We start from the raw sequence: 27,562 nt of genomic DNA, 5'->3' as shown, positions 1-27,562 counted from the left end.
TCATTGCCCGCTGCCTGATGGGGATTGTAGTTCTGGGTACAAGCCAGGATCCCTCTGCGGACACTGGGAACTACGTTTTCCGGCAAGTGAACGGCTTCGGCTGACTGCGCGTTAAGCACGTTGCAGTGTCTGCCGCTGGGTCCGGAGCTGTATAGCGTTTGCCGGGCCAGCCCGGAAGGGGGTTTTTTCCCTTGCCCAATCTCGGCTCTCAGGCGGCGCCGGCTCTGTCGTCCCTCGCCCCACAGCTGTGCCCTTCCGGGCCCAGCTCCCGGTGTCAGTTTTTCTGGGCTCCTCGAGGAGTTGGGGCCAGGAGGTTCGGAGATAGTGGCCGCTTCCCGGCGCGGGAGTAAGGGGCGCGCCCCTCTTCCGCTCTGCCGGGCCCGCGCCTCCATGGGCCCAAGCCAGAAGCCCAACGTGTGCGGTCGGCTCAGTCGCCGGGCGCTGGGCTTTTTCTCGCGCGACGCGGGCATGGTGCAGAGGACGAACCTGGGCATCCTGCGGGCGCTGGTGTGCCAGGTGACCGCCTGCCGGCCGGGAGGGGAACGAAGAGCAGCGGGGCGACGGGGGTCGCGGGCGTAGGGGAGAGGCAGACTTGCTGCTGGGCTGCAGTTTTTACGCAGTATAATTCCCTTTTAAGAAGATCGCAAGTGATGGGCAGGGTGATCACGGCCTTGAAACTGGGGGTTAGTAAATAGCCATTAGCAGAACCGTCACATGCTTTATGGAGAAGGAAATGGCAACCCACTCCAGTGTTCTTGCCTGGAGAGCCTTGTGGACAGAGGAGCCTGGTGGGCTGCTGTCTAACGGGTCGCATAGAGTCGGACCCGACTGAAGCGACTTAGCATGCATGCATGCGTTGGAGAAGGAAGCGGCAACCCACTCCAGTATTCTTGCCTGGAGAATCCCAGGGACGGAGGAACCTGGTGGGCTGCCGTCTGTGGGGTCGTACAGAGTCGGACACGACTGAAGCGACTTAGCAGCAGCACATGCTTTTAGTTTTAACTTTCTTATATCTTGCAAACAATTTTTCTAAAAATTAATTACCCCACTTAAGCCGAAATGTGAGGGCAGAGTGAAGAATAATTGAACATACTATTTTTTAAGAACGTACTTGAAGTTATTTTGAAAACTGTAAATTTAAATATCCAATTTAAGATTGGTGCACAGTAGAAACGTATGAGTTATTTCCTAAACCGAAATTCCTTGTGTTTTTCAGGAAAGTACTAAATTTAAGAATGTTTGGACAACTCATTCCAAATCACCTATAGCCTATGAGAGAGGAAGAATATACTTTAACAATTATCGGTGCTGTATCAGCAGGTATCTTGGTGAAAATTTTTGATGTAATTCATTTGACTGTTGACCTTTAATTTTTATAGAAACACATGTCTACATTAGTGCTTAGTGTAACAATGGAAAAATGGGTTCAAAATAAGGGTAGGGTATAAAATGCATGTAATTTAACATCTTGTTAAACCTAAAGGCTGAGGTTTCATCTGTGTAAATACCAATTTAAAGAGAATTTATAATGTAGGCAAAATGACAGATTGCTGAGTACAGTGTAGTATTTTATTCTGCCTAAGGGATACCAGATGTCAGGAGATCCAAGTACCTACTAATTAGATGCTGTTTTAGGGAAGAATTTCTGTATTTTGGTTTGAAAGTACTTGCCTTTGTTTTAAAAGAAAAATGTCAGACTTGCTAATGTAGTCTATATAGTGTATATATATAAATAGTATAGTGAGCCCCCATACATTCATTACCTAGACTCAGAAAGGATCAAGATTTTTGCCACATTTGCTTATCTGTCCCCATATCCTTTTCCTTTATACCTTTGCTAAATATTTTAAAACATATTCCAAACATGCCACACTTAAGTTTGCTCCTCTAAAAAATAGGGTTATTTTCTTATTTAACAGCTTAATAATTCACCCATTTAAAGCATACAATTCAATTTTTGCATCCTTGAAATTCATATTCAGTGAAAATGGTTTGATGAACCATTGATGGTTCATATAGGCAACCATCACTACAATTAATTTTAAAACAACTTCTTTACCTCACAAAACCCCCAAACCCTACCCTTTGGCTGTCACCAGCGTACCTTCTCCACCCTCAGCCCTATGCACCTGCTAGACTACTTTGTTTCCGTAGGTTCACCCATTGTGGGCATTTCAAAAAAATTGAATCATGTAATACTTGACTTTTGTGTGTGTGTGACTTGTTTTTGGTGACTGGCTTCTTAGTAGATTACCAGTTTATTATAAAACTTTATAACACAAGAACAGCCAGATGGAAGAGATGCATAGGGCAAGGTATGTGGGAAGGAGCACAGAAATTCTATGCCCTCTGAGCATATCACTCTTCCTGAATCTTCATGTGTTCACCAGCCCAGAAGCATTTCTCCTTTTCTAAAGTATATATTAAATGCCATACATTTTCCTCTAAGCACGGTTTTTTCCTGTATCTCACAAATGTTGAAACATTGTATATTCGATTTAAAAGTTCTCTGGACTTTTTTCTACTTTTTTCTTTGTGCGAGCTCATTCCCTCAGTTGTGCTCAGTCTGCTCAGCCATGTCCGACTATGCAAGAATACTGGAGTGGGTTGCCATTTCCTACTCCAGGGGATCTTCCCTACCCAGGGATCAAACCTGAGTCTCCTTCACTGGCAGGTGGATTCTTTACCACTAAGCCAGACCCCTGTGTTAATTAGAAATGTGTCATTTAAGCTCCAAGTATTTGGAGATTTTACAGCTATCTGTTATTGGTATCTAACCTAAATCCATTATGGTCTGAGACCATATTTTATATTTTTTTCTAGTCTTTTAAATTCTAGTATTTTATGACCCAGAGTGTAGTCTGTCATGGTGAACTCTTCACATGGGCTTGAGGAGAATGTATTGTTGCTGAAGTAGTCTAAAGATGTCAGTTTGAGCCAGCTGATTGTCGGTACTGGTCAGTTCAACTATATTCTTACCTACTCTATTTGTTGGATCTGTCAGGTACTGATGGATTGTTTTGAAGTCTCTAAGTATAATGGTGGATTTGTCTGTTTCTCCTTGTATTCCACCATTTTTGTCTCAGTATTTTGACATTGTGTTGTTAGATGCATTCACATTATATAATTCTACTCTTTATCCCTGATAATTTTCAGTATGGAAGTCTACTTTGTCTGATATTAATATGGTTACTCCAGCTTGCTTGCTTTTTTTTTTTAAGTTAGTATTTGCATGGTATATCTTTCTCCATCCCTTTGCTTTTATATCTGTGTCTTTATATTTAAAGTGGGTTACTTGTATATAACATATTCAAGTCTTGTTTTTTATTCACTCTATCAGTTTGTCTTCTGACAGGTATATTTTAGACCATTCACATTTAAAGTGATCATTGATATAATTGGTTTGATACCTCCCACATTTGTTTTGTTCTCTTTCTTCTTCTTTTGGTATTCTCATTATGTGTACATTACACGTTTTCTAATTATCCCACAGTCCTAAGATGTTCTGTTCTTTTTTTTTTTAATTCTTTTTTCTTTCTGGTTTGGGAAGTTTCCTTTTTTATCTTTTTCATCTACTGGTTTTCTACTACTAGTTGAAAGAAAGGAACTCTTTAATTTTCATTTCACAATGTTGGAATAACAGATTATGAAGGTGAAATTCAACAGAGATATTGGTAGTAAATGTTAAAAGGAAAAGAAACAATTCAATATGCTCTAATTTTGGAAAATGATCTGCAGGTGGGTATAAGTGTATAAAGAAAAAGTAGAGTGAAATGAGCCAAAATATTAATAACTGAACCAAAATATTAATATTGGATAGTTTTGTGCTATTATAATTTATTACATATTTGATATTTTTTCTATGATTGTGTATTATGAATTTTGTGATTAAAAAGTAATGTTGACATTTAGTTAAGAAGAGGAAAGCAAAGCAGCAGGTTGTATTTTTGGTGTTCCAAATCTCTGAATTAAAAAAATCGCTGAAATCCAAGCAAACACTATCTTATTTATGAAGAAGAATAATCTTTTTTCCCCCCAGTGTTGCATCAGAGCCACGAAAACTTTATGAAATGCCAAGATGTTCCAAATCAGAAAAAATAGAAGATGCTTTATTATGGGAATGCCCAGTGGTAAGATTTGCTTTCGTAGCATGTTTCTAAAGCATTTGTAGTCTAGAAGAACTGCTTATTGTTAATATATTGTATAAAGAAATAAAACGTTTAAGTATCATAGTGATTCTTAAACCTTGAAAGGAAGCAAAAAGAGAGCATATTTTTTATTTTTATTTTTCCTCATGAAGTAACTTCTGTCTTAAAAAATTATATGTTAATACTGTGAATATACTTTTAATACCATTTTTTAATCTTGAAAACTAGAAAATGTTATGAACTGATTAAAGGTTTCATAAGCAATATAAGCTAGTTTGCAGTTATTCTCAATGTTTAAGAGATTATTCTACTTAATATATTGAGACAATAAGTATTTAGGGCAGGAGTTATGTTTCATGACTCTGAGAGTGGATTCTTATGGGTTTCCTCTATTAATCTTCTTAGGAAATAATAAGATAAAAATGAAAAATAAAATAACAGATAAGCTCATTCCATCAGATCCATATTGCCCCTGTGTGTATTTTTCAGAACACTTTTTTCATAAGATATTAACATCTTATCCTTGTTAGAGGAGTTGGGAAACAAATTTATTTGTAGAATTACTTCACAGAGCCTTTAATACTATTAATACTTATAATAATACTAATGTGGATGGTTATTGTCAAACCATTTTCCTAACTCTTTTGATCATAGAACTTCCTATTTTGAGTTATATTTCTAAATATTAATTTTCCATGGGATCAGTGTTGTAAGAAACATTTAAGGAGTACTGCAGCAAGTTAATCCAGTCTTTTAATCTGGCTGTTTTGTTTTTTAGGAAAAATAGGATATATCACCAAAAATAATGTTTAAAGTTAATAGCCTATGCTTTGCATTTATTATTATAATTCTTTAAAAGGAATAAAAAAGACTTGTTTGTACATAAAATTGTAATTTTTCCTGGACAGTTACTCTCTTTTCATTGAAGTTTCCTTTTTAAAAATAAGAAGCTTTAAATCTACATTTTCTTCCCCAACTCCTTATTGAAAGTTAAAAATAACTATTTTGCCCCCAACATCTAAAGCCTTCTAATCCACTTTCATTGATGAGGGGAAGAGGATGACAGATTGCTTAATTGAGAAAAATTTTGAAAGATGTCAATGCAAAGCAACAAAAATTTAGAGCAATCTTTATAAAAATAAAGTTTCTAGTAACCTAATTCCTAATCTCACTTCTCTTTGAACATTTTGCTCGTCTTATTTGAAGTGAACCAAGATTTTCCATTGAGAAAAACAACAAAGCATATAGTATTGTTGTTAATATACTCATTGTGAAACTAAATTTAAACTTCTCTTCTCTTCTTTAAACTTCTCTTCTGAGACAGTGTGTGAAATACAACTTTTAGTTTAGGAAAATAGCTCAAACCTATTACGTTTGCTACCTAATTTTTTTTAATAGGCAAGATATAGGTGATACATTTTTTAAAACTTTAAAAATTCCTTGAGGTAATACTTATGTAAGACATCAAAGAATAAAAAAAATTACATCATTGCCTGTGATTTTAGTGTAGGACTTAAGTAGCTAATAAGTTAAAACACACTCATACAACCAAGAAACAAACACACACAAAAACCTAGTTTCTTTCCCTAACATTTGAAACAGGAGACAAATCTTAAGGCACGTAAGTAAAATAAATGTGCCTGCATTCTTTTCTATTCCCTTTTCAGCCGAAGCAATATTAGATTAATTTTAACTTCTCTATTCTTAACTTTCATCTTTGAACTTCCTTTTTATTCTGCAAATCAAAGTAGAACCCTTAGCTTCTCTTTCTCTTCCTGCCCTAGAGGTGGAAGTGGCAGATGTGCCCTTTTGGAGGGTAGTTCATTGGAGTCAAGGATTATCTTTAAAAGTAGGTCCATCTCTGTTCTTTGGCTGCTTTGATTCTGGATGTTAGCTTTCCATTTGGAGTTAGAGTAGAGCCACAGTGACTAGTGGGATAAATTGCTTTTTTCCCATTTTAACTTCTATCAATAGGAAAACAAGTCTTGGAATAAAGAAACATCTGTTCTAGGAAATGACTCTTAATTGCTTATGCTATCTAATGTTATACTTGGTTTTAAGAACTGTTATTGTTATCATAGCAGCATCATTAGTATTACTTGTATTACTGTTGTTATTATGATGATGATTGGCTAACATTTGTTGAATACTTAATGATTAATAATTAATAAGTAATAATTATTTCTGGAGAAGGAAATGGCGACCCATCCAGTATTCTTGCCAGGAAAATCCCATGGAAAGAGGAGCCTGGCAGGCTACGGTCCATGGGGTCACAAAAGAGGCACAATTTTGGCGACTAAATGAAAAAATAATTATTTCAGGTACTGCTTAAGCATTCTGTGTGAATAAGCTGACTTAATAAATTAATAATGAAAATCATTTCTCACAATTTTAATCTTTCCTCATCTTATTTATTTTCTCACTAATATTTCTTTTTAAAATTTACTTGTTTGACTGTTTAGCTGTTTTCTTTGGATATGGATTACTGTAGATTGTTCATGATCAAGCAGTTTCAGTTTTATCTCTTTTAAGGGAGAAATGCTTCCCAGTCCATCAGATTATAAATCTTCACTCATAGCACTGACTGCTCATAATTGGCTGCTTCGTATATCAGCAACTACAGGAAAAGTCCTTGAGAAAATATATCTTGCTTCATATTGCAAATTCAGGTATTAACTGTGACTCTGTTGTTTAAAATTTGATTATGAAAAATTGAGACTTATGGCCTAGGATATTTCAAGATTTTTTTTTTAAGTTTTCCATTGTATATGTGGATCTCAGTTATAAATCTATTTATCTCTCCTCATGACTGCTTTTGAAGATCTAAGGATGGAGACCCTTTGTCATTTATCTTTGTATTCCTCATAAGTAACTAACCTCTAGTAGTTGTCAGATACCCTTTTTAAAAAAATTTACTTTTTACAAATAGTATTTTTTATGTGGGATGTATTTTTTTGGTAGATTTTTCTGAAAGCTAGTCTGTTGCAGTTAAGTTACCTGCCTAGTATAATCTAAGAACTGTTACTTATAAACTCAGAGTTTTATAAATTAGATGTAAATTTTTGGAATGAATATAAGCATGCAAAATGTGAATGTAATATTTTTAATGTTTTTTGTAACTTCTTTTTTACATCAGGAATGGTTTTTCGTTTTCTAAGTTTTGAATATTGACAGATCAAATACAATTTTCATTCATTGAGACTCCAGAAGGATTAAAATTATATATATATATAAACAAATAAATGCATATGAGGATCTTCAGGGAATTCTTTTAATTGTTTATTTTTTAAAATAAGTTACTTTTATAATTTAAGTAACTGGAAAACTGTTCACTTATAAAATATCTATTATATTTTGATTTGAAGTATAAGGACCTGACCTAAACGAGTAAACTTCTCTTTATTCTTTTAAAAGGTATTTGAGCTGGGACACTCCTCAAGAAGTCATTGCTGTCAAGTCAGCTCAGAACAAAGGTTCAACATTGGCCCGACAGGTAGACATCTTTAAAAATTCAGTAAAATAAAGAATTTGTTTCCAGAGGAACTTGTCTGAAAATTAGTTATGAGAGAACTAATGATCTTTGGTTTCTGGAGCATGCTATCAAAATTGTTTACCACGAACTTAAAATATTCTCTTCAAGCCACTCTGGGGAAGTACAACAGATTACTTTCCATTCCATAGCAGAAAAATAGTTACTAAACCTTATTCTTCAAAGTAAAGAAGCTACCTTCTTCAAGCAGAGAAATCACTCAAGTTATAACTGTTGATATTTTTTCTATTTCATTTAGCCATGTTAGTGTAATGCTAAATGATATGACCATGATAATGCTGTGTCTTTTGATTAGGCTCTTGATGATTAGAATTCCAATTTATAATATAAATTAAATTGTGTTATAATATATTTATAATCCAATGTATTAATTTATATTATAACATGATCTATTACATAGTACATACATACATTTTGTTATAAAGTATGTTTTTTACAAAATGTGTTGTTAAGAAATGCTTACTGTTATGCTTGTTTTAATAGATTTTTGTGTGTGTGTGTGTATTTTGTAGTGTCTGAAAGGCTAAAGGTTTAGTGGACATATTTTGAACATGTAGGCTTTCCTGTTTAAGTAACTTTTCAGTTTGATAGAGGGTGGTTTTCAATTCATGAAAATAGAGTGTTTTTATTTTTTTAATTAAAAGTTTTTTATAAAAATTTTTCATAGAAGTATAGTTGTTGTACTGCATTGTGTACATTACAGGTGTACAATGTAATGATGCATGATTTTTCAAGGTTATACTCCATTTATGTGCTCAGACACTCAGTTGTGTCCGATTGTTTGTGATCCCATAGATTGTTTAGCCCTGCAGGGGCCTCTGTCTATGGGATTCTCCTGGCAAGAATACTGGAATGGGTTGCCATTTCCTCCTGCAGGGGATCTTCCCCCGCCAGGGATTGAATCCGCGTCTCTTATGTCTCCTGCATAGGCAGGCAGATTCTTTACCCTAGCGCCACCTGGGAAGCCCATACTCCAACTATAGTTATTATAAAATACTGGGTTATTCCCTGTGTTGTACAGTATATCCTTGTAGCTTGTTTTATACATAGTAGTTTGTGCTTCTTAATGCCCTAATTCTTGTATTATCCCTTGCCTGTTCTCTTTACCCACTGGTAACCACTGGGAAAATAGTGGTGTTAATATATTCTTGAGAGCGGTCTGTGATTTTAGTCTTTCCTTTTAGGCAGGCATTCAACAGCCTGTTTTGCTGTATCTTGCAGTGTTCCATGTGCTACCTTTTTCACTCATAGGGATTCTGGAGATCAACAAAAAGGTAAGAACTCATTTCTGATTTAATTATAATATTAATTTTTTTGACATTAAGATGTGATATTATTATTTAATTGTTCATTAGGTATTTGGTAAAGTTTTTAATTAAGAAGTTAAAAGCAGCTGCCCAAATCTAAAGGCAGTAAATGGAGAAACTGGAATTTGAACTTATATTTGACTCCAGAGATTAAACCAAATTTTAAAATAAAGTGACTACTTTATTTTAGCATTCATTATTTGAAAATACATTTGAATTACACAAATCCTTCTTTTCAAAGTGGGGAACAAGGATCAGGGAATAGAAAGTCATGGGCTAGTCAAAAACAAAGCAAACCATAATTATCCTTTTAAAAGATGACAAAAAAACACAACTCATGAATTTAATTGTTCTCTTTGTGCTTGTGGATTAAGTAATTGTATATACTTATTACAGTCTACAACAGGAATGTAGTCATAAAGTGTTTCTATTTATTCTTACATGTTCAAGATAATCATCTGAGGGATTTGATTTTGATTGTAGTTATTTGAAACTAAAGTACATCTTTCAATTACCATGCATAATAAGACTACCCAGGGGCCAGGTTCAGAATGTACTTGAAGCTCTTTCTTTGCCGGGGTAGTAAACCTTTACTAAGTGATTTATCTTGAGTGGAAACAGAAACAGATTTTCACTTAATTTCTACTTGTTCTTTCCTTGCTATGAGTATTTGTCTGTGTTGGTTGGCTTTTGTTAAATATTAAAAGAGGCACAGAATCAAGTTCTTTATCAGAGCTCTGTGGAGCATCACAACAGGATCCAGTACACAGAACAGAGACAGGGAACAAGGAGCCAAAGCCTTATCAAGATCAGCTAGGTTAAATGTCTCTGTGTGTATCTGGTCTCTAACATGTTTGGTTTTTACTAAAAAATCAAATAGTAGTAGATGTTTAAAGAACAAGGTAATGATAAAATTCTCGAGTTGGCTGTTTTTTATTAGAATTACTTTCTTAGATCAAATCTTTTCACCACTAGCTGAAAAAGGTCCCTTTATAAACGATATTTTATAAAGAAAAGGTCCCGGTACTTATTCAGCCATGTAAATATTGCATGGTAGAATTAAATGGGCTCAGTTTACACCTATGTCCATTAGGAAAGGGATTTGTTATTAAAAGATTTTACAAAACGGAAGTAAATGAAAGCTGCTGCATCATTTTGAAGGATATATATTAAATTCCCATTAGTACTTCAGTTTGAGACCCTGGAGGTTACCACTCACCCTAATAATACATTAGCTGCAAGTTCCTAAATTATAATGAAGTTGGAATGTTAGGCAGCAGTATTGTAATGGTAAACTGAATATTAAACAGATACACATACCACGGTGAAAACTCAGAGGATTGGCCTTCTGGTCTTTTCTCAGGTGATGTCTACCTTTCCCCTCAGATTTTTGGGAACGTCACGGATGCCACCTTGTCTCATGGAATACTGATTGTGATGTACAGCTCGGGACTGGTCAGACTTTATAGCTTCCAAGCCATCACCAAGCAGGTAGAGAAAACTCAAATTTGCCATATTCAGATTAACTTGAGATTTGGATGGAGGTATGATTTTTTTTTAATGAGATATTTTTAACATAAGGCTCTAGTATAGATTTCAGCTCTACAAAACTGTACAAATGCAGAAAGACAAAGTAACCTTTAAAAGAGGGGTGGGAAGATAAATAGAAAAGCCCTTAAATAAATAAAGACATTTTCTCTGTCATATACATGTAAATTTGATTTTTTTTTTCTCTCTCCAGACAGCAAATAAGTAGGTGCTAAAGCCACCGTTTTTGTTTTGTTTTGTTTTTAGTTCATGCAACAGAAACTTGACTTAGGGTGTGCATGCAGATGGGGTGGGACTACTGGAACTGTAGGAGAGGCTCCCTTTGGCATTCCTTGTAATATTAAAATCACAGGTATGGCTACAATATAGTACTTTTTTCACCTTAAAAATTAAGTGGTCGTATTGATAGTGATTAATTGTAATCATCCAAATGTTTTTTTCCTAAATTCAGTTCATTTTGCTCCTATGCAGAGTATTCCTTGCTTTTGTCTAAGTGTTCACAGAAATCTGTTATTCACTGAAATAAAGGCCTGGGGATGCTGGGCCTTGCTTGGCCAGAGATCTGTAACCTTTGGCAAGTGACTTTACCTTTCTGGTCTTGATTTCCTTATCTACAGAATAATAAGTTGCAGCAAATGATAATACCTTAGCTCCTTTAGAACTTGAAGTTTTACAATTCAGTGACATTTATCCAACTTAAAGATCATTAAGGCACAGTAAAGAAAATTATATACAATTTTATAAATATAAAAATGTGTTCTGTATTTAATTAGCTTATCAAATTCAGCAGTTTGTTGAAAAGAATACTGCTATAAAATGAGCAATGTATGTCAGATAAACCATAACTGACCAGAGTTCATCTCATCAATACAAGGATTACTTAATGCAGATAGATATAAAAATCATGAGTAAATTTAAAAAGAAAATATATTTTGTTATCCTAATATTTGTTTATCTTTATTCTTAGTTCATTAAAAATTATTTTTTATCATATTGCGGACATTTACTTCTAACCAATAAACATATTTAGGTAAAACTCCAAAGGTTTTTCTAATATGGGTCAAAATACAACTTTCTTCTATTGTTATACAATATTACATCATCAACAGATCAAGAAACAAATGAAAGACTTAATTGTGAGAAAGGAAATGTTCTTTTTATTAGTAAATAACAAAGTATGAGGACTGAGAGAGTTGAGTATAGCCAATTATCCAAGAAGCTCAAAATAAAATTTTAAAAATTACTCAAATTTTGAGGCATCTTGGGCGAGCTGAATTAGGCAGTTTTGTAAAAACTCAGCCTTCGCAATGCCTCCTGTGTGTGTGCTCAGTCACTCAGTGATGTCTGACTCTCATGTGACCCCATGGACTGCAGCCCACCAGGTTCCTTTGTCCATGGGATTTCCCAGGCAAGAATACTAGAGTGGATTGCCGTTTCCTACTATATTTGATACAAATACAGAAGGCAGGAATCTGAAAACTACAGACTCCAGTGATAACTAATATGTATTATTTTGAAGAGAGTTTCCCTAAATGGTAGCATTGTTCTCTTTGGAATGCAGATAATAAGCAAGTAAAACAAAGAACAGGGTGATAAAGAAAGCTCATGGAGCCTCTGATTGTGCTGTGATTTTGGTCCCTGTTTACAGAGAGAAGACTGGACTTGGGATCATAGTCTTGGTCTGCTCCTATGAGAATGAAATTCCACTACTAATTGGTGGTATGGTAGTGAGCAATTACTGAACCTCTATGGGCCTCACTTTATCAGCTTTAAAATAATAACATTTGAAAATATGATCTGTGAAATCATGTGCCATTGTAAAACAATACAGTAATTGTTAGACATTTAGCTTAGAGGAGTAACATATTATATTGGAAACTTTGTGTATTTTTTCAGACTCTGTTGACTGAAATCCAGTTTATTTCTCTAGATTTGTTTTTCAGGATCAGTAAAACCTATACAAAATACTTATTTTAACTTTAAGTAACTTTTTTAAGGCAAAGCAGTTCATTTTCATTATAGAAGAATTAGGAATTAATGAAAAAAATAGAGAAAGTTTAAAACACTCACAGGCATCCTGCATGGCATTAGTTGCTATCACCTCTGTGTTTTTTGGATAATCTTAAAATGTATATATGCCTAAAACCCAAAAAGAATCATACTGTGAACACTGTTTCATAACTTGCTTTTTCAAAAATCAACTCTTCTGAAGTGTAATTTACATGCACTTAAATGCAGCCATTTAAACTGTACAATTTGAGTTTTGCCAAATATTTATATCCATGAAACCACTCCTACAATCAAGATTTAGAATACTTTAATCACTCCAAAATGTTCCCCAGCGCCCTTTCCAGTCAATTTCCTTCCATCCCCAGCCTTCAGCAACCAGTGAATGTACTTTCTTTCACTCTAGATTTCTAGAGTTTGTATAAGTGGAAGTATATGATATGTAATTTTTGTCTGGCATCTTTCACTCACCATATAATTTTTTAGATTCATTGCATATAGTTATCTGTAGCCTAACCCACTTTTAAATGTTAATATATTACAAATATTAATTTCCATTGGGATTATTTAATAGATGGTCTTATGAAAACAATAAAATTAGGCTCCTGTCTCTTTACATCTAAAGAAACAATAGGTGGATCAAAGATTTTAAAGTTCTGTGAGAAAACTTAGAGAATCCTTTTATCGCAGAGTTGAGAAGACCTTTCTGACCCAAGCACAGAGCCATTAAAGAAGAGATTGCTAAATTTGGCTACATAAAGATAAAGTGCTTCATGTTTTTGTTTAAAAACAAAAGTAAATAAAAGCACACACACAAACCAACCAAAATTCAAACAACAAATAGGGGACATATTGCAACATACACTATAAAGGAGTAATTGCCTCACTGTATATGAGTTCTGCAGGCCAATAAGAAAAAATGACAACGTAGCAACAACAACAAAATGAGCAAAGGATATTGTGCAGAAGAAGAGGAATATAAGTGACTTTTAATTAGGAGAGCACAAAGCCCAATGTCACTGATAAGAGAAGTGCAAGTTAGCACTACCATGAGATACTTCTATTTAGATTCTCAAATATCAAAAAGTTAGGTAACAGGATTGGTGAAAGTATAGAAGAGACACGGTTGTTTATTGTTGGAGTCCCGTGTGGAGGACAATTTGTTAATATATTTCAAAAATTTAAATACATGTATTCCTTGAGCAATTCCTTTTTTAAAATTTATCCCAGATATATTCACATGTGTACAAAATGACAAACATATAACTATAACATTTTTCTAACAACAAAAGATTGGAAACACTGTATATATTGATAGGTGACATTGGTATTCTTTCATTGTTTGGCTGTGTCATAAACTTAATTATTAAAAAGAAATAGGAATTACTTTTGCTCCTTTATAGAGAAGTTTCCAATATATATTAATAAGTGAAAAAAGGAGTGCAAAACTATGTGTGTAAAAAGCCTCATCTGTGTTGTATTCATATGCATATGTTAAAAATATAGATGTGAGCACATGCTTTGAGGATTGCTTGAAGTATCTGGAAGGACACACAGAAAAAATGATAAATGATAGTTACTTCTGAGGGAATCACATGGAAGGAAAACTTAGTTTTCATTATATTTTTTTCTGATACTTTTTGAATGCAGTGCTCATATTATCTTTGCCAAAGAGTAGTCGTCTGTATATGTGTGCACATGCTAATTAAGCCCCTCAAGGTTTTAAGAACTTAATTTATGAACCATTATATGTGTAACTTTCCCCTGTGGCTCACCTGGTAAAGAATCTGCCTGCAGTGCTGGAGACCTGGGTTCGATCCCTGGATTGGGAAGATCCCCTGGAGAAGGGAAAAGCTACCCACTCCAGTATTCTGGCCTAGAGAATTCTATAGAATGAATAGTCCATGGGATCACAAAGAGTCAGACACGACTGAGTGACTTTCACTTTCATATGCATAAACTGTAAATTTATTTAACCAGTTTACTATGGACATTCACTTTCATGCATTGGAGAAGGAAGTGGCAACCCACTCCAGTGTTCTTACCTGGAGAATCCCAGGGACGGGGGACCTGGTGGGCTGCCGCTGGGACCCCTGGTTGGGTCGCACAGAGTCGGACATGACTGAAGTGACTTAGCAGCAGCATGGACATTTAGGTTTTTAAAATTTTCTGTGCTTATAAAAAAGTACAAGAATATTCCTGTAATTACTAATAATACTGAGATTTCCTCATCACAGGGTGTGAAATCAGCCATTCTTTGCAAACTCCTAGCCCTTTCAATTGAGAATAGAATTAGAGATCAAAATTTGGGATCTTGGGGCTAACGGTGACACACCAGAGTTGTAGTAAGCCAAGTCTTAATGCTACTTTGGGGCCATTTTTAGCAACTTCTGGGAAAAGTATTTCTTCCTAAATACATCTTTTTGCATTAATTTTTTTCCATTATGAGTTCCTATTTTATATTCTCTACAACTTCCCTATTTAAATTTTTAACCCCCAATTCAAACTAATTATACTTTTTTCTCTTCATAATTCTTTTCCTCATCCACCACCATTTGGTAGCCACCATGTTATCACATATGATGTTTATATGTCTTTCATAATTTACTGGCTGATGTACTTTGCCCATTCATCTTATTGGGGTGTCAATAGTTTTCTTATTGCTTAAAAAAATCCTTTTTATATATTAAGAATATCACCCTTTTCTTGAAAGGTTTCTTCAAGGGTATTTTAAATGTACCTGATTTGTTTGTATCTGTCTGTTCTTTCTCCTGAAGACTGCAGTTTGTGAACTCAAATTTCATTATTTGTTTTTCTCCTTTATGTAGCTTTAAGTAGTAAGTGGCCCTTATGCAGAGGACTAACCAGGCACACACTTCTATATGTAACATGTGACTCTGTAGTGAATGCTCTTCCTAAGACAAGTCCCTTTACAGATGGTGGTGGCCTCATAAACCAAAGATTAGACTCTTAAGTTAGAAACAAAGGACTCAGAATAGCCACCTTCCCAAACAGGCTAAGCGGTATCCTCATAAGGGCTCTCCCCAAAGAATTCTGGTCTTCAGAAGCAGCAGCACCTTCTGTTTATGCTTGTCTCCAAAAGTAAGTCTGTTACACTCCGTATAAAATTAAGTATCATCAAAGAAGAGGACTAGGAAGCACTAACAGATAGTCCTTTTGTGGTGTCAACCTCCAAAAGACAGTTGCTGACAAGATATATAAGGTACTTTAACCTTAAAATTAACTTGTCTAATACTAGTAGTAGTGGCTCTCCTTTGATGAAACTTCCACTGCACAAGACCCATCCTAAGTGGTTACTTTCATTATGACTCATATCACTTCTACTGCATAAACTTAAGCAATACTTCTCTTGTAAAGTTTGCTAAATATAACCTGTTAGTCTAGAATATGAAAGATCTCTTCCTCACATTTGAAGAAATTACTAGACCTAATACCTGGTTGGATTTTTATGAGAGTTGTAAATAGTATCTAACCAAGGTACTCATTAAATGGCAACTGCTTTTATTACGTGTACCTTGTCATTTTTTTGCCATCATAGGCACCTTCAGCCCACTTTATTGCCCTCCAGCTGCATGTCACACATATCCTGAAAATGGGTGTCTAGAAAGTTGACTGATAACGTAACAGCTGTTTGCCACTTGCCTTTTCTTATCAGTAAGCCTCTTTCCAGATTGTATTTTATTTCCTTGAACATAGTCATTTTTCATTGGTAGAAATTAATAGATGATACATGCAAAGAAAGGTTGAATTCAGTTAATGAATGTTCCAAAGCTACCAGAACAAAGAAGCTAACAAATTCCTCTCGCCCATCTCTGCAGATACACCGCCACTGCTCTTTGAGGTGTCCTCGCTGGAGAATGCTTTTCAGATTGGAGGCCATCCTTGGCACTACATCATTACACCTAATAAGAAGAAACAGAAAGGAGTTTTCCATATTTGTGCCTTAAAGGACAATTCCTTGGTAAATCATGGTGGTCAGGCTTTAGTAGTAAATTAATATCAGAAATTCTTTATTCTTGTGGCTCAGAGGGTAAAGCATCAGCCTGCAATGCGGAAGACCCCGGTTCGATCCCTGGGCCAGGAAGATCCCCTGGAGAAGGAAATGGCACCCCACTCCAGTACTCTTACCTGGAAAATCCCATGGATGGAGAAGCCTGTAGGCTACAGTCTATGGGGTTGCAAAGAGTCAGACATGACTGAGTGACTTCACTTTTCACTTTCTCTAATTGGTCCACATTCCCAGGAATTACTTTTCAATTTGTATCAGTAATTTGTAGACAGTGTAAAGTACGGGAGAACACAAAGAATATAGCAAACACTTGTGTGTACTACCCAGAATTTAAAACATTATTAACATTCGAAAATTTTCAGGGCACCAAAGATGTATTAGTTTTTCTTCTTACCATCTCCTTGACCTCATGTAAAGCATCTCAGAAGCTCCATAGTGGGAATCATTGGTGGATTGTGTTCAGGCTGCCCCTGAAATTACTGGTGGAATGTGTTGTTGGTTCTGCTTCTTCACAGTTTGTTGCTCTTGGTTTTTCCAAGCAGAATTAGGTAGTATTTTGTTGGTCACAGTATAAGCATTGAAACACCAAGTTTTCAAGGATATTTTAAAGTTATATATGGCAGAATGGGAAGAAAGGATGTATAGCAAGACAATAGAAATTTTTACCCTTTGAATTAATTTCTTTATTTTCTTTTTAGAAATGATTTAGGCATTGATTTATCATTTAGTAAACATTATTGAGGACCTACTATATGCCAGACTTGGCTGGAGACAGTCCCTTCTCACAAGTTCAAAACAAAGCCGATACGTAGATTAAATAAAATGCAGTCCATTCAGTACAGTGGTTGAGATGAGTGCAGAAGAAGGAGTGCACAGAGGAGGGGGGTTTATATTGTTTATATATCCTTGTTTTATATTGTTGATTTACTTTAGTTCTGGAACCTCTTGATACATCAAATTAACTTTTTGTGAGACAGACTCAGCTTATTCCACACCCTTCTCTTCCAGAATCTTCCTCAGTCAGTCTCTGTTGGACCCAGTGGCTTTGAGAGTGACCAGTCGGTCACCTTTCACCACCCTAAAGATTGGCACAGTCTTGGGTCTGTTTACCTACTTCCCTATAGATCATGGCCACCGGGAAACATCGTGTGTAGTATCTTTGGATTTTTTTTGCAGAAGCATTCTTCCCTTTGGTTTTCTCATCAGCCTGTCACGTGTGGCACCTCCTGTTTGGCTCAGCCCAGTGACATCCACTTTTCCAGTGGATTCTGGGGACTGTTTACCACGAGTTTGTGGTTTGGTTATTCACCTCCCAGCAGTGGACTGCTTTAGCCACCAAGGACTCTGTCACATTGCTTTTTCGTTGAAATTTCTATCCAGTCAAACCCTGCATAGTTCATATTCTTCCCAAATAAGAACTGGTAATATATTCTCTTATGTGTGTGTATAAAATGGCCTTCAATATCTACATCAGGCATGCCTATCTGGTACTCTCTTTGTATAATTACTAATTGTAACATTTAGTCAGATCTGTATTTTAGCATGTTCATAAATAATTGCTGAATCCAGGGGAGTTTTCAGTACTTTGCTGGACAACTTCATTGCAGTGACGTTACCTTAATGATGTGTATGTGCGTTACTTCCGCACCTGTCAGGCAGAAAAGTTGGCAACCCAAAAACATATGTGCAGGGTAACTGAAGAATTCAGAAAATGACCTGTAACTTTCTATTAAACTGAGCCTTAAACTAGCATTCGAGCAAATAATAACTCCAGAAGTTGATAATAATGCTGCCTAGTATTTAACACAAAGAGAGATAATGTTTCTTTCACATGTTGTGTTTAGATATTATAATAAAGAGAATGGTCTCCTAAAGAAAGATATGGGTTATGTGTGCATGTTTATGTGTGTGTTTTATTTTTAAAAAACATTAAAAAGTTTTATGTTACATGAAGGAGCATTTGGAGATAATGCCAAAATGGACACATTAACTTTTTTTTTTTGGCTACATTGCATAACACAGGCAAGATCTTAGTTCCACAACCAGGGGTCAAACTCACACCCCCTGCAGTGAAAGTGACCAAGATGTTTAATTTCATTGACGTTCTTATATGTAAAATGCAATAATACAACCATTTCTCTTAGAAATCATTAGGTTCTTGAAAAATTAAAATACCTGTGCTAATTTGATACATAAAATGTGCTAAATTCCGATTATTAAAAAAACACAGCATACAAAGCGCTTGCGATGTAGCCTTCGCCTGCCTCTCCAGTCTCATGACTGGACACTCTGCTTCTCAGTTTAATTTTGTCTGCTACTCATGTTTTTGCACATGCATGCTATATGGACGAACATATCCGTGCTTTTGATTGTGCTATCTCTTCTTTCAAGCCACTTTCTCATTTTAAGGCAGAGTTCAGCTCCTGAAATTCTGTTTACCTGGTTTGGATGCTTGATAATAACCTGTGTATGGCTTGACTACTGTGTTTTCTCCACGGCCTTACTCTGTTTCAGTCTCCATTCTTGAATATGAGCTTCTGGATAATAGAGATTATGTTCAGTGCGTGTCAGGTATGAACAGCCAGTGTTGTACCTTGAACATGGTGTCCTGTCAGTATATGCTGTGGAATTAATACTTTTATATGTCGAAAGCTTTGAGTATCTAATAAAAAAGAAGGTGTCGTTTCATTTTACATTGGAGAAATTGAATGACTTGGATAAAGCCAGTAAAGTTAATGTATCCATGATGGTATTAGTCCCTAGTGCTCCTGCGTGTAACGTAAAACTTTTGTTACATATGTGATCCATATGGCAGTATCGTTTTCTTTATTTTAATGTTTAAATATACTAGTATGAAATAAGTCTCTCTACTTACCTTAAGTGCTAGGTAGTAGTAGACCATTTCCTTAGCATTAGTTTAATATCTGACTTTCGCAGGGAGGCTGTCCGACCTGTTTCATTGCATGTTTATTTTTGTGCTGTCTACTCTTCTGATTGACAATCTGTTGAGGATAGGAAAGGGAGAAAGTTGAGGGAGACTGCAAGTACATAATTATGACAGTTAAACAAGGGAAAATGCATGTACCTTGAAGGCTAATCTGCTGTTTATTAATAGTAGGTGCAGAACATTATGCAAATGATTTTTCTTCTTTGTGCATCGGTTTCCTCATGCATACGATGAGGATAGCAATATATGCTTCAAGAATTGCTGAGATCAAAAGAAATAACAAGTAGAAAACATGTAATCCAGTGCCAGACACAAATTAGATGCTTGAAATATGGTAACTTAAGTTATTATTTGTGAGGCATGGTGCATGGTACACCTGTGAAATTTCTGTATTTAAATGTTGTGGATTTCTCAAGCTTGAGTATCCTCTAATTTATCCCTAATATACATCCCAGTTCAGCTGGTTAATATTTTCTCTTCCCTTACCTTTAACTTACTGCACTATCACTGATACTGGTTTTGAAAATTATTTTATTTTCCTTTAATTTTTATTTTCAATATTTTGTCCCAACTTCAGGCAAAAAATGGGATCCAAGAAATGGAATGTTGTTCTTTAGAATCTGATTGGATCTACTTCCACCCTGATGCTTCTGGCAGAATAATACATGTTGGCCCAAATCAGGTCAAGTGAGTATTTTCCTTAGTTACTTTAAAGTTAAAAGTAGCTTTTGGTAGTATTTATTGGCAACTTTATTTTTGCCAGCTAACTACTGAGCCAACTGTGGGAATTATTAGCTGCTTGTAGGGTGCTTCCTCAGAGAATGCAATTTAGAAAATGTTACTTTATACTTTCAACCTTGTCCTTACTGTCTATAAATACTACGTTTGAGTAAGTTCTTTGATGGATAAGGGATGACATATGAAGGAAAGGAGATCACAGATTGGTTCCTTCACATCAGGTCTTAATTCATTTCTCCAAGATTAATGAGAGATGATTTATCTTTGTTCTAAAAGACAGTCTTACTGCTGGAGAAGTAGCAGGTTGTTTGAAGTAAACCTTATTTTATTTAGTTTACGCACATCTTTCATATAATCAAAACACTCTTCATTTAGCTTCCCTGACACCACGGTGCTCCTGAATATTTCCCTCCCTCTTTGATCTTTCTTAATATCCTTTCATGTTCTTCCTCTTCTAACCCAGACTTTAGTTGCTAGATGTCCTCAAGATTAGACCCTCTTTCCCCTCTTTTTTGTTCCCTTTCTGCTTGATTCTTCTGTTTATTCCCTTGGCTTCAAAGATCATGTATACACCAAAACTCCAAAAAATTTTTATGTTTGCCTAAACCTCTCATCTGAGCTTATGTCATAAGTCCGGACTCATTCTTAACACTTTCTTACCTTATTGTTTTTCATCAGTTTACATGTACTTAAACACTCAGTTGCATTTGCCTGTATACTCTTCTCTCTCACACACACATACCACACACACCCCGTGTATCCCATCAATCCAGTTTATTTTGCTACTAACATTTATTATGCTAACATTTCTTAAATCTGCCTCTTTCTACCCTTGGCCACTGTCACCATCTTGGCTAGACCACTGTCATCCCTAGCCTAGACTAGTAATAGCCTTCTTTACCAGACTCCAAGAATCTACTTTTTACTCTTTAAGTCTGTTTTCTTCTTAGCAGCTAGAATGATTTTTAGAAACATTAACAAACACAGAAACCTAACCGTGTGAATTCTGGTTTAACCTTTTTATGGCTTCCTGTTGCACTTAAGATAAAAGACCAACATAGTGAGCCAATCTGAAAGATTCCTCCCACTCAGTTTACTTCAGTTGTGCAGTCTTTTCAGAAAGCTGAGGACCTGTACACTCTGCTTGGAGTCTGCTTCCCTTATCTGCCTAATTTCTGTTCATCTTTTATGGCCCTTTAAATGTCCCTTTTTCAAAGAGGCCTTCCCTGGTGCCCTTCATTAGATTAGCTCCCCCATCATATTTTCACTGTGTCCACTATGTAGTCTTCTGTAGTACTTACAGAAATTTAAACTAATTATTTGTTTGGCTTTCTGTTTAAACATCTTACTTTGGAATCATGAACTCCGTAACAGGGAAAGGGTCTGTCTTGCTGACACCTGTAACTCTGGCATGGAGCACAGGTCTTAGTGCAGAGTAGGTGCTCACTGAGTATCCATTGAATAAGAAGGGCAATGTCTGTATTCTTTATTTCGTATGCCTCATGATAATTAGTCTACTCTGGGTCAGTTTATAGGAGGATGAAGGAACTTAATGAAAAAAAATTACTGACTTTTAACAGAATGTCATAAAAAGTATAGTTCAGCTTTAGTAAATCTTACTCTTCCTGTTTTTTACCACCCATCTTTGATATTAGTTTGAGTTTAAGAAAATAAGTTTCACAAAGAGTGTTGTCCTTTTGCCAGGTTTTAAAAAATAGGCACTCTTAAATATCGGCACTAATTAAGATAACTAATTAAGAAGTTTAAATGTAATCTGATTTCTTTGTCTCCGGCAAAACTCAAAGGCCTTCAGCTCTCCTTGGCCACAGGGGCTGCTCCTCCCTGTTCTCTCTTCACTTGCACTTGAGACTAAGATTTGAGGACATTGTGCTTTTGATGCTTGTTAATGCTGTGAAAAGATTTGTGTGGGTGGTGAGAAAATTATTTTATTTTCACTTGCTTAACAAGCTTGATCTGTGAGGCCATTTACACTCAGAAAACCCAAGTCTTTAAATATAATGCTAAGACAAAAAAAGTATTAAGTCATTTGCAGTTTTAAAATATTACTCTATCATGAAAACTTAGACTAAGTTGCTAATGCAGTCTATATTATATTTAACGTTTAGTGTTGTTCATTGATAACTAATTCTATCTTCAGAAATAAAAATGAAGTATCTACTATAATGCCACTGTTAAAGCTGAAACATTAAAGACCTACTGCAGGATGCAGAGAGGAGGTTCTTTAGAATGACTTTCAGCATGGAAGCTAGTGTAAGCCTCAGCAAGCTGCTTCAGTGGCACCTGTCACCACAAGTCCAGTGGTTTTTTTGGTTTAATAAAATCTCTAAATTTGAAGAAAGTTGTGGACACTTAAGTTATCAGATATTAATATTTTGGAGTAATGAGAAGAGAACTGACTCAGGATTGTTAGTATAAGTTTCATTTGTTCAGTTTCTTTTCAGTAGATCAGCTTTGACACTTTGATGCTGTGTTGATGTCTTAGGTTCTTAGAATCCTTTTTACCTTTTCAGAGTTTTAAAGCTAAGTGAAGTAGAAAATAATAGTGCCCAGCATCAGATCTCTGAAGATTTTGTCATTTTGGCCAACAGAGAGAGGAACAAAGTAAGTCAGCAGTACTTTAAAATCCTTTGTATATCACTGTCTATAGGAGAATATAATGTGCAAATGTGTTTGCCTTTTAGTGTGGCTGAAAAGAACAACACAGTCCTGTAAAAGTCTGTTCATTTTGTCTATATGAGTAGCCAGTCTTAGCCCCACATACCTATGAGATTTGAAAAGAGTCAATTATATTGACTTTATCTTTTGCTTATTTCTGTTTCCTTTCTGGGTTTCTCTTTAAATTTTTTGGATAAGTTATTGACCTCTAGGTTCAATTAATTATGCAAACCTAGGGTAAATTGGGTTAAAAAATCACACACCATTCTTTAATTCCAAATGATTCTTTTTCTTTAGCATACAAATTAAGAGCATGAAGAAAATCATGCAGAGAAAAAAGCAGATCCACTCTTTTATTTGGTATACTATACTAAGGCAGAAATCAGAAGGGCAAGTCACATACTAAATCTGTAACCTCTGCGTTTATTTTTGCCTATTTTGGTATTTTATTCTTTAGAGATTTTATTGTAATAAAGTATTTTTACTAATTGGAGGATGTGGAACCTGATTCAGAATTTTCTCAACTGAGGAAAGACTTACGGGTGTTGGAGAAGGATTGGTTAGCTTTAACAAATTTGTTTAGTCTTGCCATCAACTACATATAACGGTACTTGTCATAGCTTTTTATTTCTCTCCATGTGATAGAATGAAAACCTACCCACTGTTACAGCTTCTGGACGGGTGGTAAAAAGAAGTTTTACCATTCTGGATGATGACCCAGAACAAGAGGTATGACTTGCAGTTCAGTTCAGTTCAGTTTAGTCGCTCAGTCATGTCTGACTCTTTGCGACCCCCTGAATTGCAGCACACCGGGCCTCCTTGTCCATCACCAACTCCCGGAGTTCACCCAAACCCATGTCCATCGAGTCGGTATGACTTTAACCAGAAATAATAAACCAAACTAGCATGAACTTGCCCTGGGATAGAGGTCAGGAAGCTCCATGCAACCTTAGTCAGTAGAATTGTACAAGCTGTTTGAACCAGGGCACCCCCATCATCCTCTCCTTTCATGCTGAAATTATTCATGAGATTTTGCTTGTAGAAGTGTTCATAGGACCAAAATAATTTGAAAAAACAATTATTAGTTTATTTTTTTGTTGTGTTGATGTGTACGCTTCCTAGGGAAATCTCTTCTAAGAAAATTATTGAGTTATATTCTGATGATTGTGACTTTTGCCTTATGTTTCACTTGCTAGACTTAGATGTGTTTGTCAGTGTTCATGGCCCAGAAGAAGAAGGTGCGAGGGTGTGGTAAATCAGCTCAGCCTTTGGAGATACATTTCTGCCTATGCTCCCACCCATTCTTTTTCTTTCTACATAGTTTTATAATGTTAGAATAGTTAAGCCACAACTGTAGAAATAATCAAAACTGGATTTTGCCCCTCTTTTATTTTACTTTGTCTTCTGTTCCCTAAGACTTTCAAAATTGTCGACTATGAAGATGAGTTGGATTTGCTTTCTGTGGTAGCTGTTACTCAAATAGATGCTGAAGGAAAAGCTCACCTGGATTTCCACTGTAATGAATATGGAACTTTACTTAAAAGTATTCCACTCATGGAGTCATGGGATGTGGTGAGTAGAGTCCACAGAATACAAAGTTGTAAGAGTTTTCTTTATAGCTGACTTTTATTGGAACAGATGCCACTGTGTTCATATCAGTCCAGGTTCACTTATACCAATGACCATGTGAAAGAGATTTTCCTACACGCATGACAAAATGAGTTCTTTAGCCTTTCTCCCCTAGAAAGTAGAGGATGCCTGCTTACCAATGGTCTTAAAGATGAAGCTTCATGTTTTCTCCTGAGACATGCTATCTGACCACAGTCTGATTTTCTCCCATTTTATAAGTTTGGTAATGTTTTGAAAAATAAAAATTCTGTTTTCTGTATTGAATCCCCACAGTTACTTAATAGAGACTTCTGATCATGTAGAGTTTTCAAGCACTCTTGAAAATTTGTCTCTTTTGAGTAATATGGAATATAAAAGTTGTAAGGAACAGTAGATGTTACTTTATCCAGTCATTGTTTTGTCAGTGGAGAATGTGAAAGATTATGAACTTGCCCATAGTCACAGTAGCAATGTTGACAGTAAAATCTGGGTGTTCAGACACTTAAGTCCAGAACTCTTCATTCTTAATATTTTGTGTAATGCTTCTCTCATAAATCATCTGCATATCCATAAATAATGAAAAATAAACTATTTCTGGCAACTATTTTGCCTTCAAGTATATATTTGAGCATCTCTAAAGATGCTGTGACGTCTTAATGAAACAGTATTGAACATGGTTATGTGAAGAGGAAATCCCATTTGCCTGTGTTTTCATTGCAGACATATAGCCATGAAGTCTACTTTGACAGAGACTTGGTGCTCCACATAGAGCAGAAGCCCAGCAGGGTCTTCAGCTGCTATGTTTACCAAATGGTATGTGACCCTGGGGAAGAAGAAGAAACCACAGACAAAAGGAATAAAACAGATCACAATAATTTTACATTTTGAGATGTAACTTATGAGACTTCTAGCCAAACACCCCAGGAGCCATGGCCAGTCCTCTTTTTTATCATCTGCATAGTATATTCTCCAGTGTTTTCCAGAAAAGGTCTTGTGTTGACTTCAGACATTTGTGACTTCTTTTTTAAACTCTGGCCATACAAGGTGGTGAGGACTTCACTTTATATAAAGGTTTTTACAATAACATCCCAAGAAGCCTAGCATTTTGCAGTTTTTTAGGTGGGTGGTGATGCAAATATAAAATACTAAAGGTCAGAGAAGGAAAGTTAATTCTAATTATTTGGAGGTCATTGATTAGGGGGTGTTTTGCATGGTTATTAAAGGATGGCATGGAATTTTGACTGGTGAAACTAGGAGGAATAGACAGAAGGATACAAAACGTACAGAAGGAGATCCTGTATCCTGTCAACCAGACTTGAAGGATGGAAGATGAGATCTATAATATGAAAGCATACTTGGAAACAAAACTGTGTCATCATGGTTTTTAAAATATAGATATATGTATACGTGTTTGATATTATATGTAGTAGCAGAAGTTGACTTTTCCATGTTTTTTTTCTCTTTGATGTTCCCATTGGTTTTTTGTGTTTCTGTTAGACTAATCTAAAAGATTTCAAGCAAGCTTTAAGTGATTTTTTTTTCTCATACATAGCCTGTTTAGCTGTTAATACATCTAAGAATATTGTACTCATTTCACCGTTCTATTTATTTGGTGAATCTGCCAGTTCTGCTTAGGCAATATTTTTATACCTAAGCAGTAAGATAAAGGTATCCCAGGTTATACCAGCTCTGCTCCCTGTAGGAAGAATGGATAAAGTCCCAGGAGTTTTTATTAGTTTGGAAACTGACTGACAGCTAGAAAAAGCTTTTGGTTCTCTCTTAATTGTGAAATGAGTATTTTTTTTCTTCTTTGTTAGAACCAATGGAAATATGATTCTTGAACTCAGATAATCATTCTTAAGAATGGTAAATAAAAGCAACCCAAGTAAGTAAAGGGAGAAAATGTTTCTTTGTGCTTCCTACTTGAGAAATCCAGCTGCCTGCAAGCCACATGTTTAGCACATTCTCTGATTCAGACTCAAAAAAAAAAAAAAAAGTAAAAATAGAAGGGGAGAAAACAGCAGTAAAAATCATTGCTGATTCAAATGTAAAGTTAAAATATGGGATTTTAGCTTGGATGATTTATATTAAAATTATCCAGTTCTTCCTTCAGTTTTGGCTTGGTATGTTAAGAATAATATGAATTCTGCCCTGCCCTTGAAGTTTGCGGATAAATTTTAAGCTTATTGTGCTCAACAGGGCTGCTGAGAGAAAGGTGTTAGCTATTCAAAAAGTCAAGATATTAGTAAAAGAGTCCATAAATTTAAAAGAAATAAAGGGAGCAAACTTAAAAGTGTCATTTGTGCAATAGAAGAGAAGATTGCCAACATTTTAGAATAGGGGTAAGTATTTATATGTTGGCTAAAAATAAATCTTGCTGAATCTGCTCCTGTGTATAATCATTTGGGAAAGTAGAAGTGATTACCTCATGAGCAAGATAATAAAACTATCTTCATCTATTAAATTCTGATCATTTTATATCTACTAGTTGAAAAATCCATTCTCAATAGCATACATAGTAGTACTATTTAATATTTGAGGCTTTCAGAGTCTTTTGGAGATACAGTTGTGATTACAAAGAAGTTGGATAGTTATAATGTGCTAGAACATTGCCCCAACCTTCCAACTAAAACATGAGCTATATCTAAACAGTCCTGTCCAGTGAATGTATATCTTCAAAAACAAGTCCGATAAGAGGAAATAGATTAAAAAAATCAGAGAAAAGAAAAACCAGTATGTGTGGGTTTTAAAGCAGGCGCGGTGCTATGTAAAAGCAGAAAGCCTGCTCTCCATTTCCAGAAGTATTTCAGAAAAGGATGTCTTAAGACTTCAGTCCTATCAGATTTTTTTAAAAAGAGGTTTGTTGAGTTTCCCCTTTGCTTAAGTCAGTGCCTTCTTTTGAGGAAGTGATAGAAACTCGTCTGTTCGCAAAGGCATCTGAGAACTATCTTAAGATGATACCGCTGTGTTTAAACAAATTAAAGTATTCTACATTTTCCATCA

General features: G+C 35.5%; 1 protein-coding gene across 1 annotated transcript; it reads left to right on the top strand.

Moving 5' to 3' along the window:
- The first annotated feature begins 41 nt into the window (after nt 1-41).
- DCAF17 (DDB1 and CUL4 associated factor 17) lies at nt 42-27,562 on the top strand. Its single transcript, XM_027557844.1, has 14 exons — nt 42-516; nt 1,217-1,320; nt 4,040-4,130; nt 6,681-6,817; nt 7,563-7,641; nt 8,883-8,972; nt 10,392-10,496; nt 10,800-10,905; nt 16,400-16,542; nt 20,115-20,224; nt 22,807-22,897; nt 23,597-23,680; nt 24,368-24,523; nt 25,280-27,562. Exons 1-14 carry the CDS (start codon nt 391-393, stop codon nt 25,445-25,447), a joined length of 1,590 nt encoding a protein of 529 aa, XP_027413645.1. The 5' UTR covers nt 42-390; the 3' UTR covers nt 25,448-27,562.

This window comes from Bos indicus x Bos taurus, chromosome 2, assembly GCF_003369695.1.
Source record: "Bos indicus x Bos taurus breed Angus x Brahman F1 hybrid chromosome 2, Bos_hybrid_MaternalHap_v2.0, whole genome shotgun sequence".
NCBI lineage: Eukaryota > Metazoa > Chordata > Mammalia > Artiodactyla > Bovidae > Bos > Bos indicus x Bos taurus.
Note: the sequence above shows the minus strand (reverse complement) of the source record. Positions and strands in the feature narration are given on the sequence as shown.

Bases quoted from the DNA above. Each gene is read 5' to 3' on its own strand.
- DCAF17 (XM_027557844.1), top strand. From the start codon at position 391: ATGGGCCCAAGCCAGAAGCCCAACGTGTGCGGTCGGCTCAGTCGCCGG. The intron at 8,973-10,391 runs GTAAGAACTCAT...CTTTCCCCTCAG, and splicing joins TTCTGGAGATCAACAAAAAG to ATTTTTGGGAACGTCACGGA. The intron at 24,524-25,279 runs GTGAGTAGAGTC...TTTTCATTGCAG, and splicing joins TCATGGAGTCATGGGATGTG to ACATATAGCCATGAAGTCTA.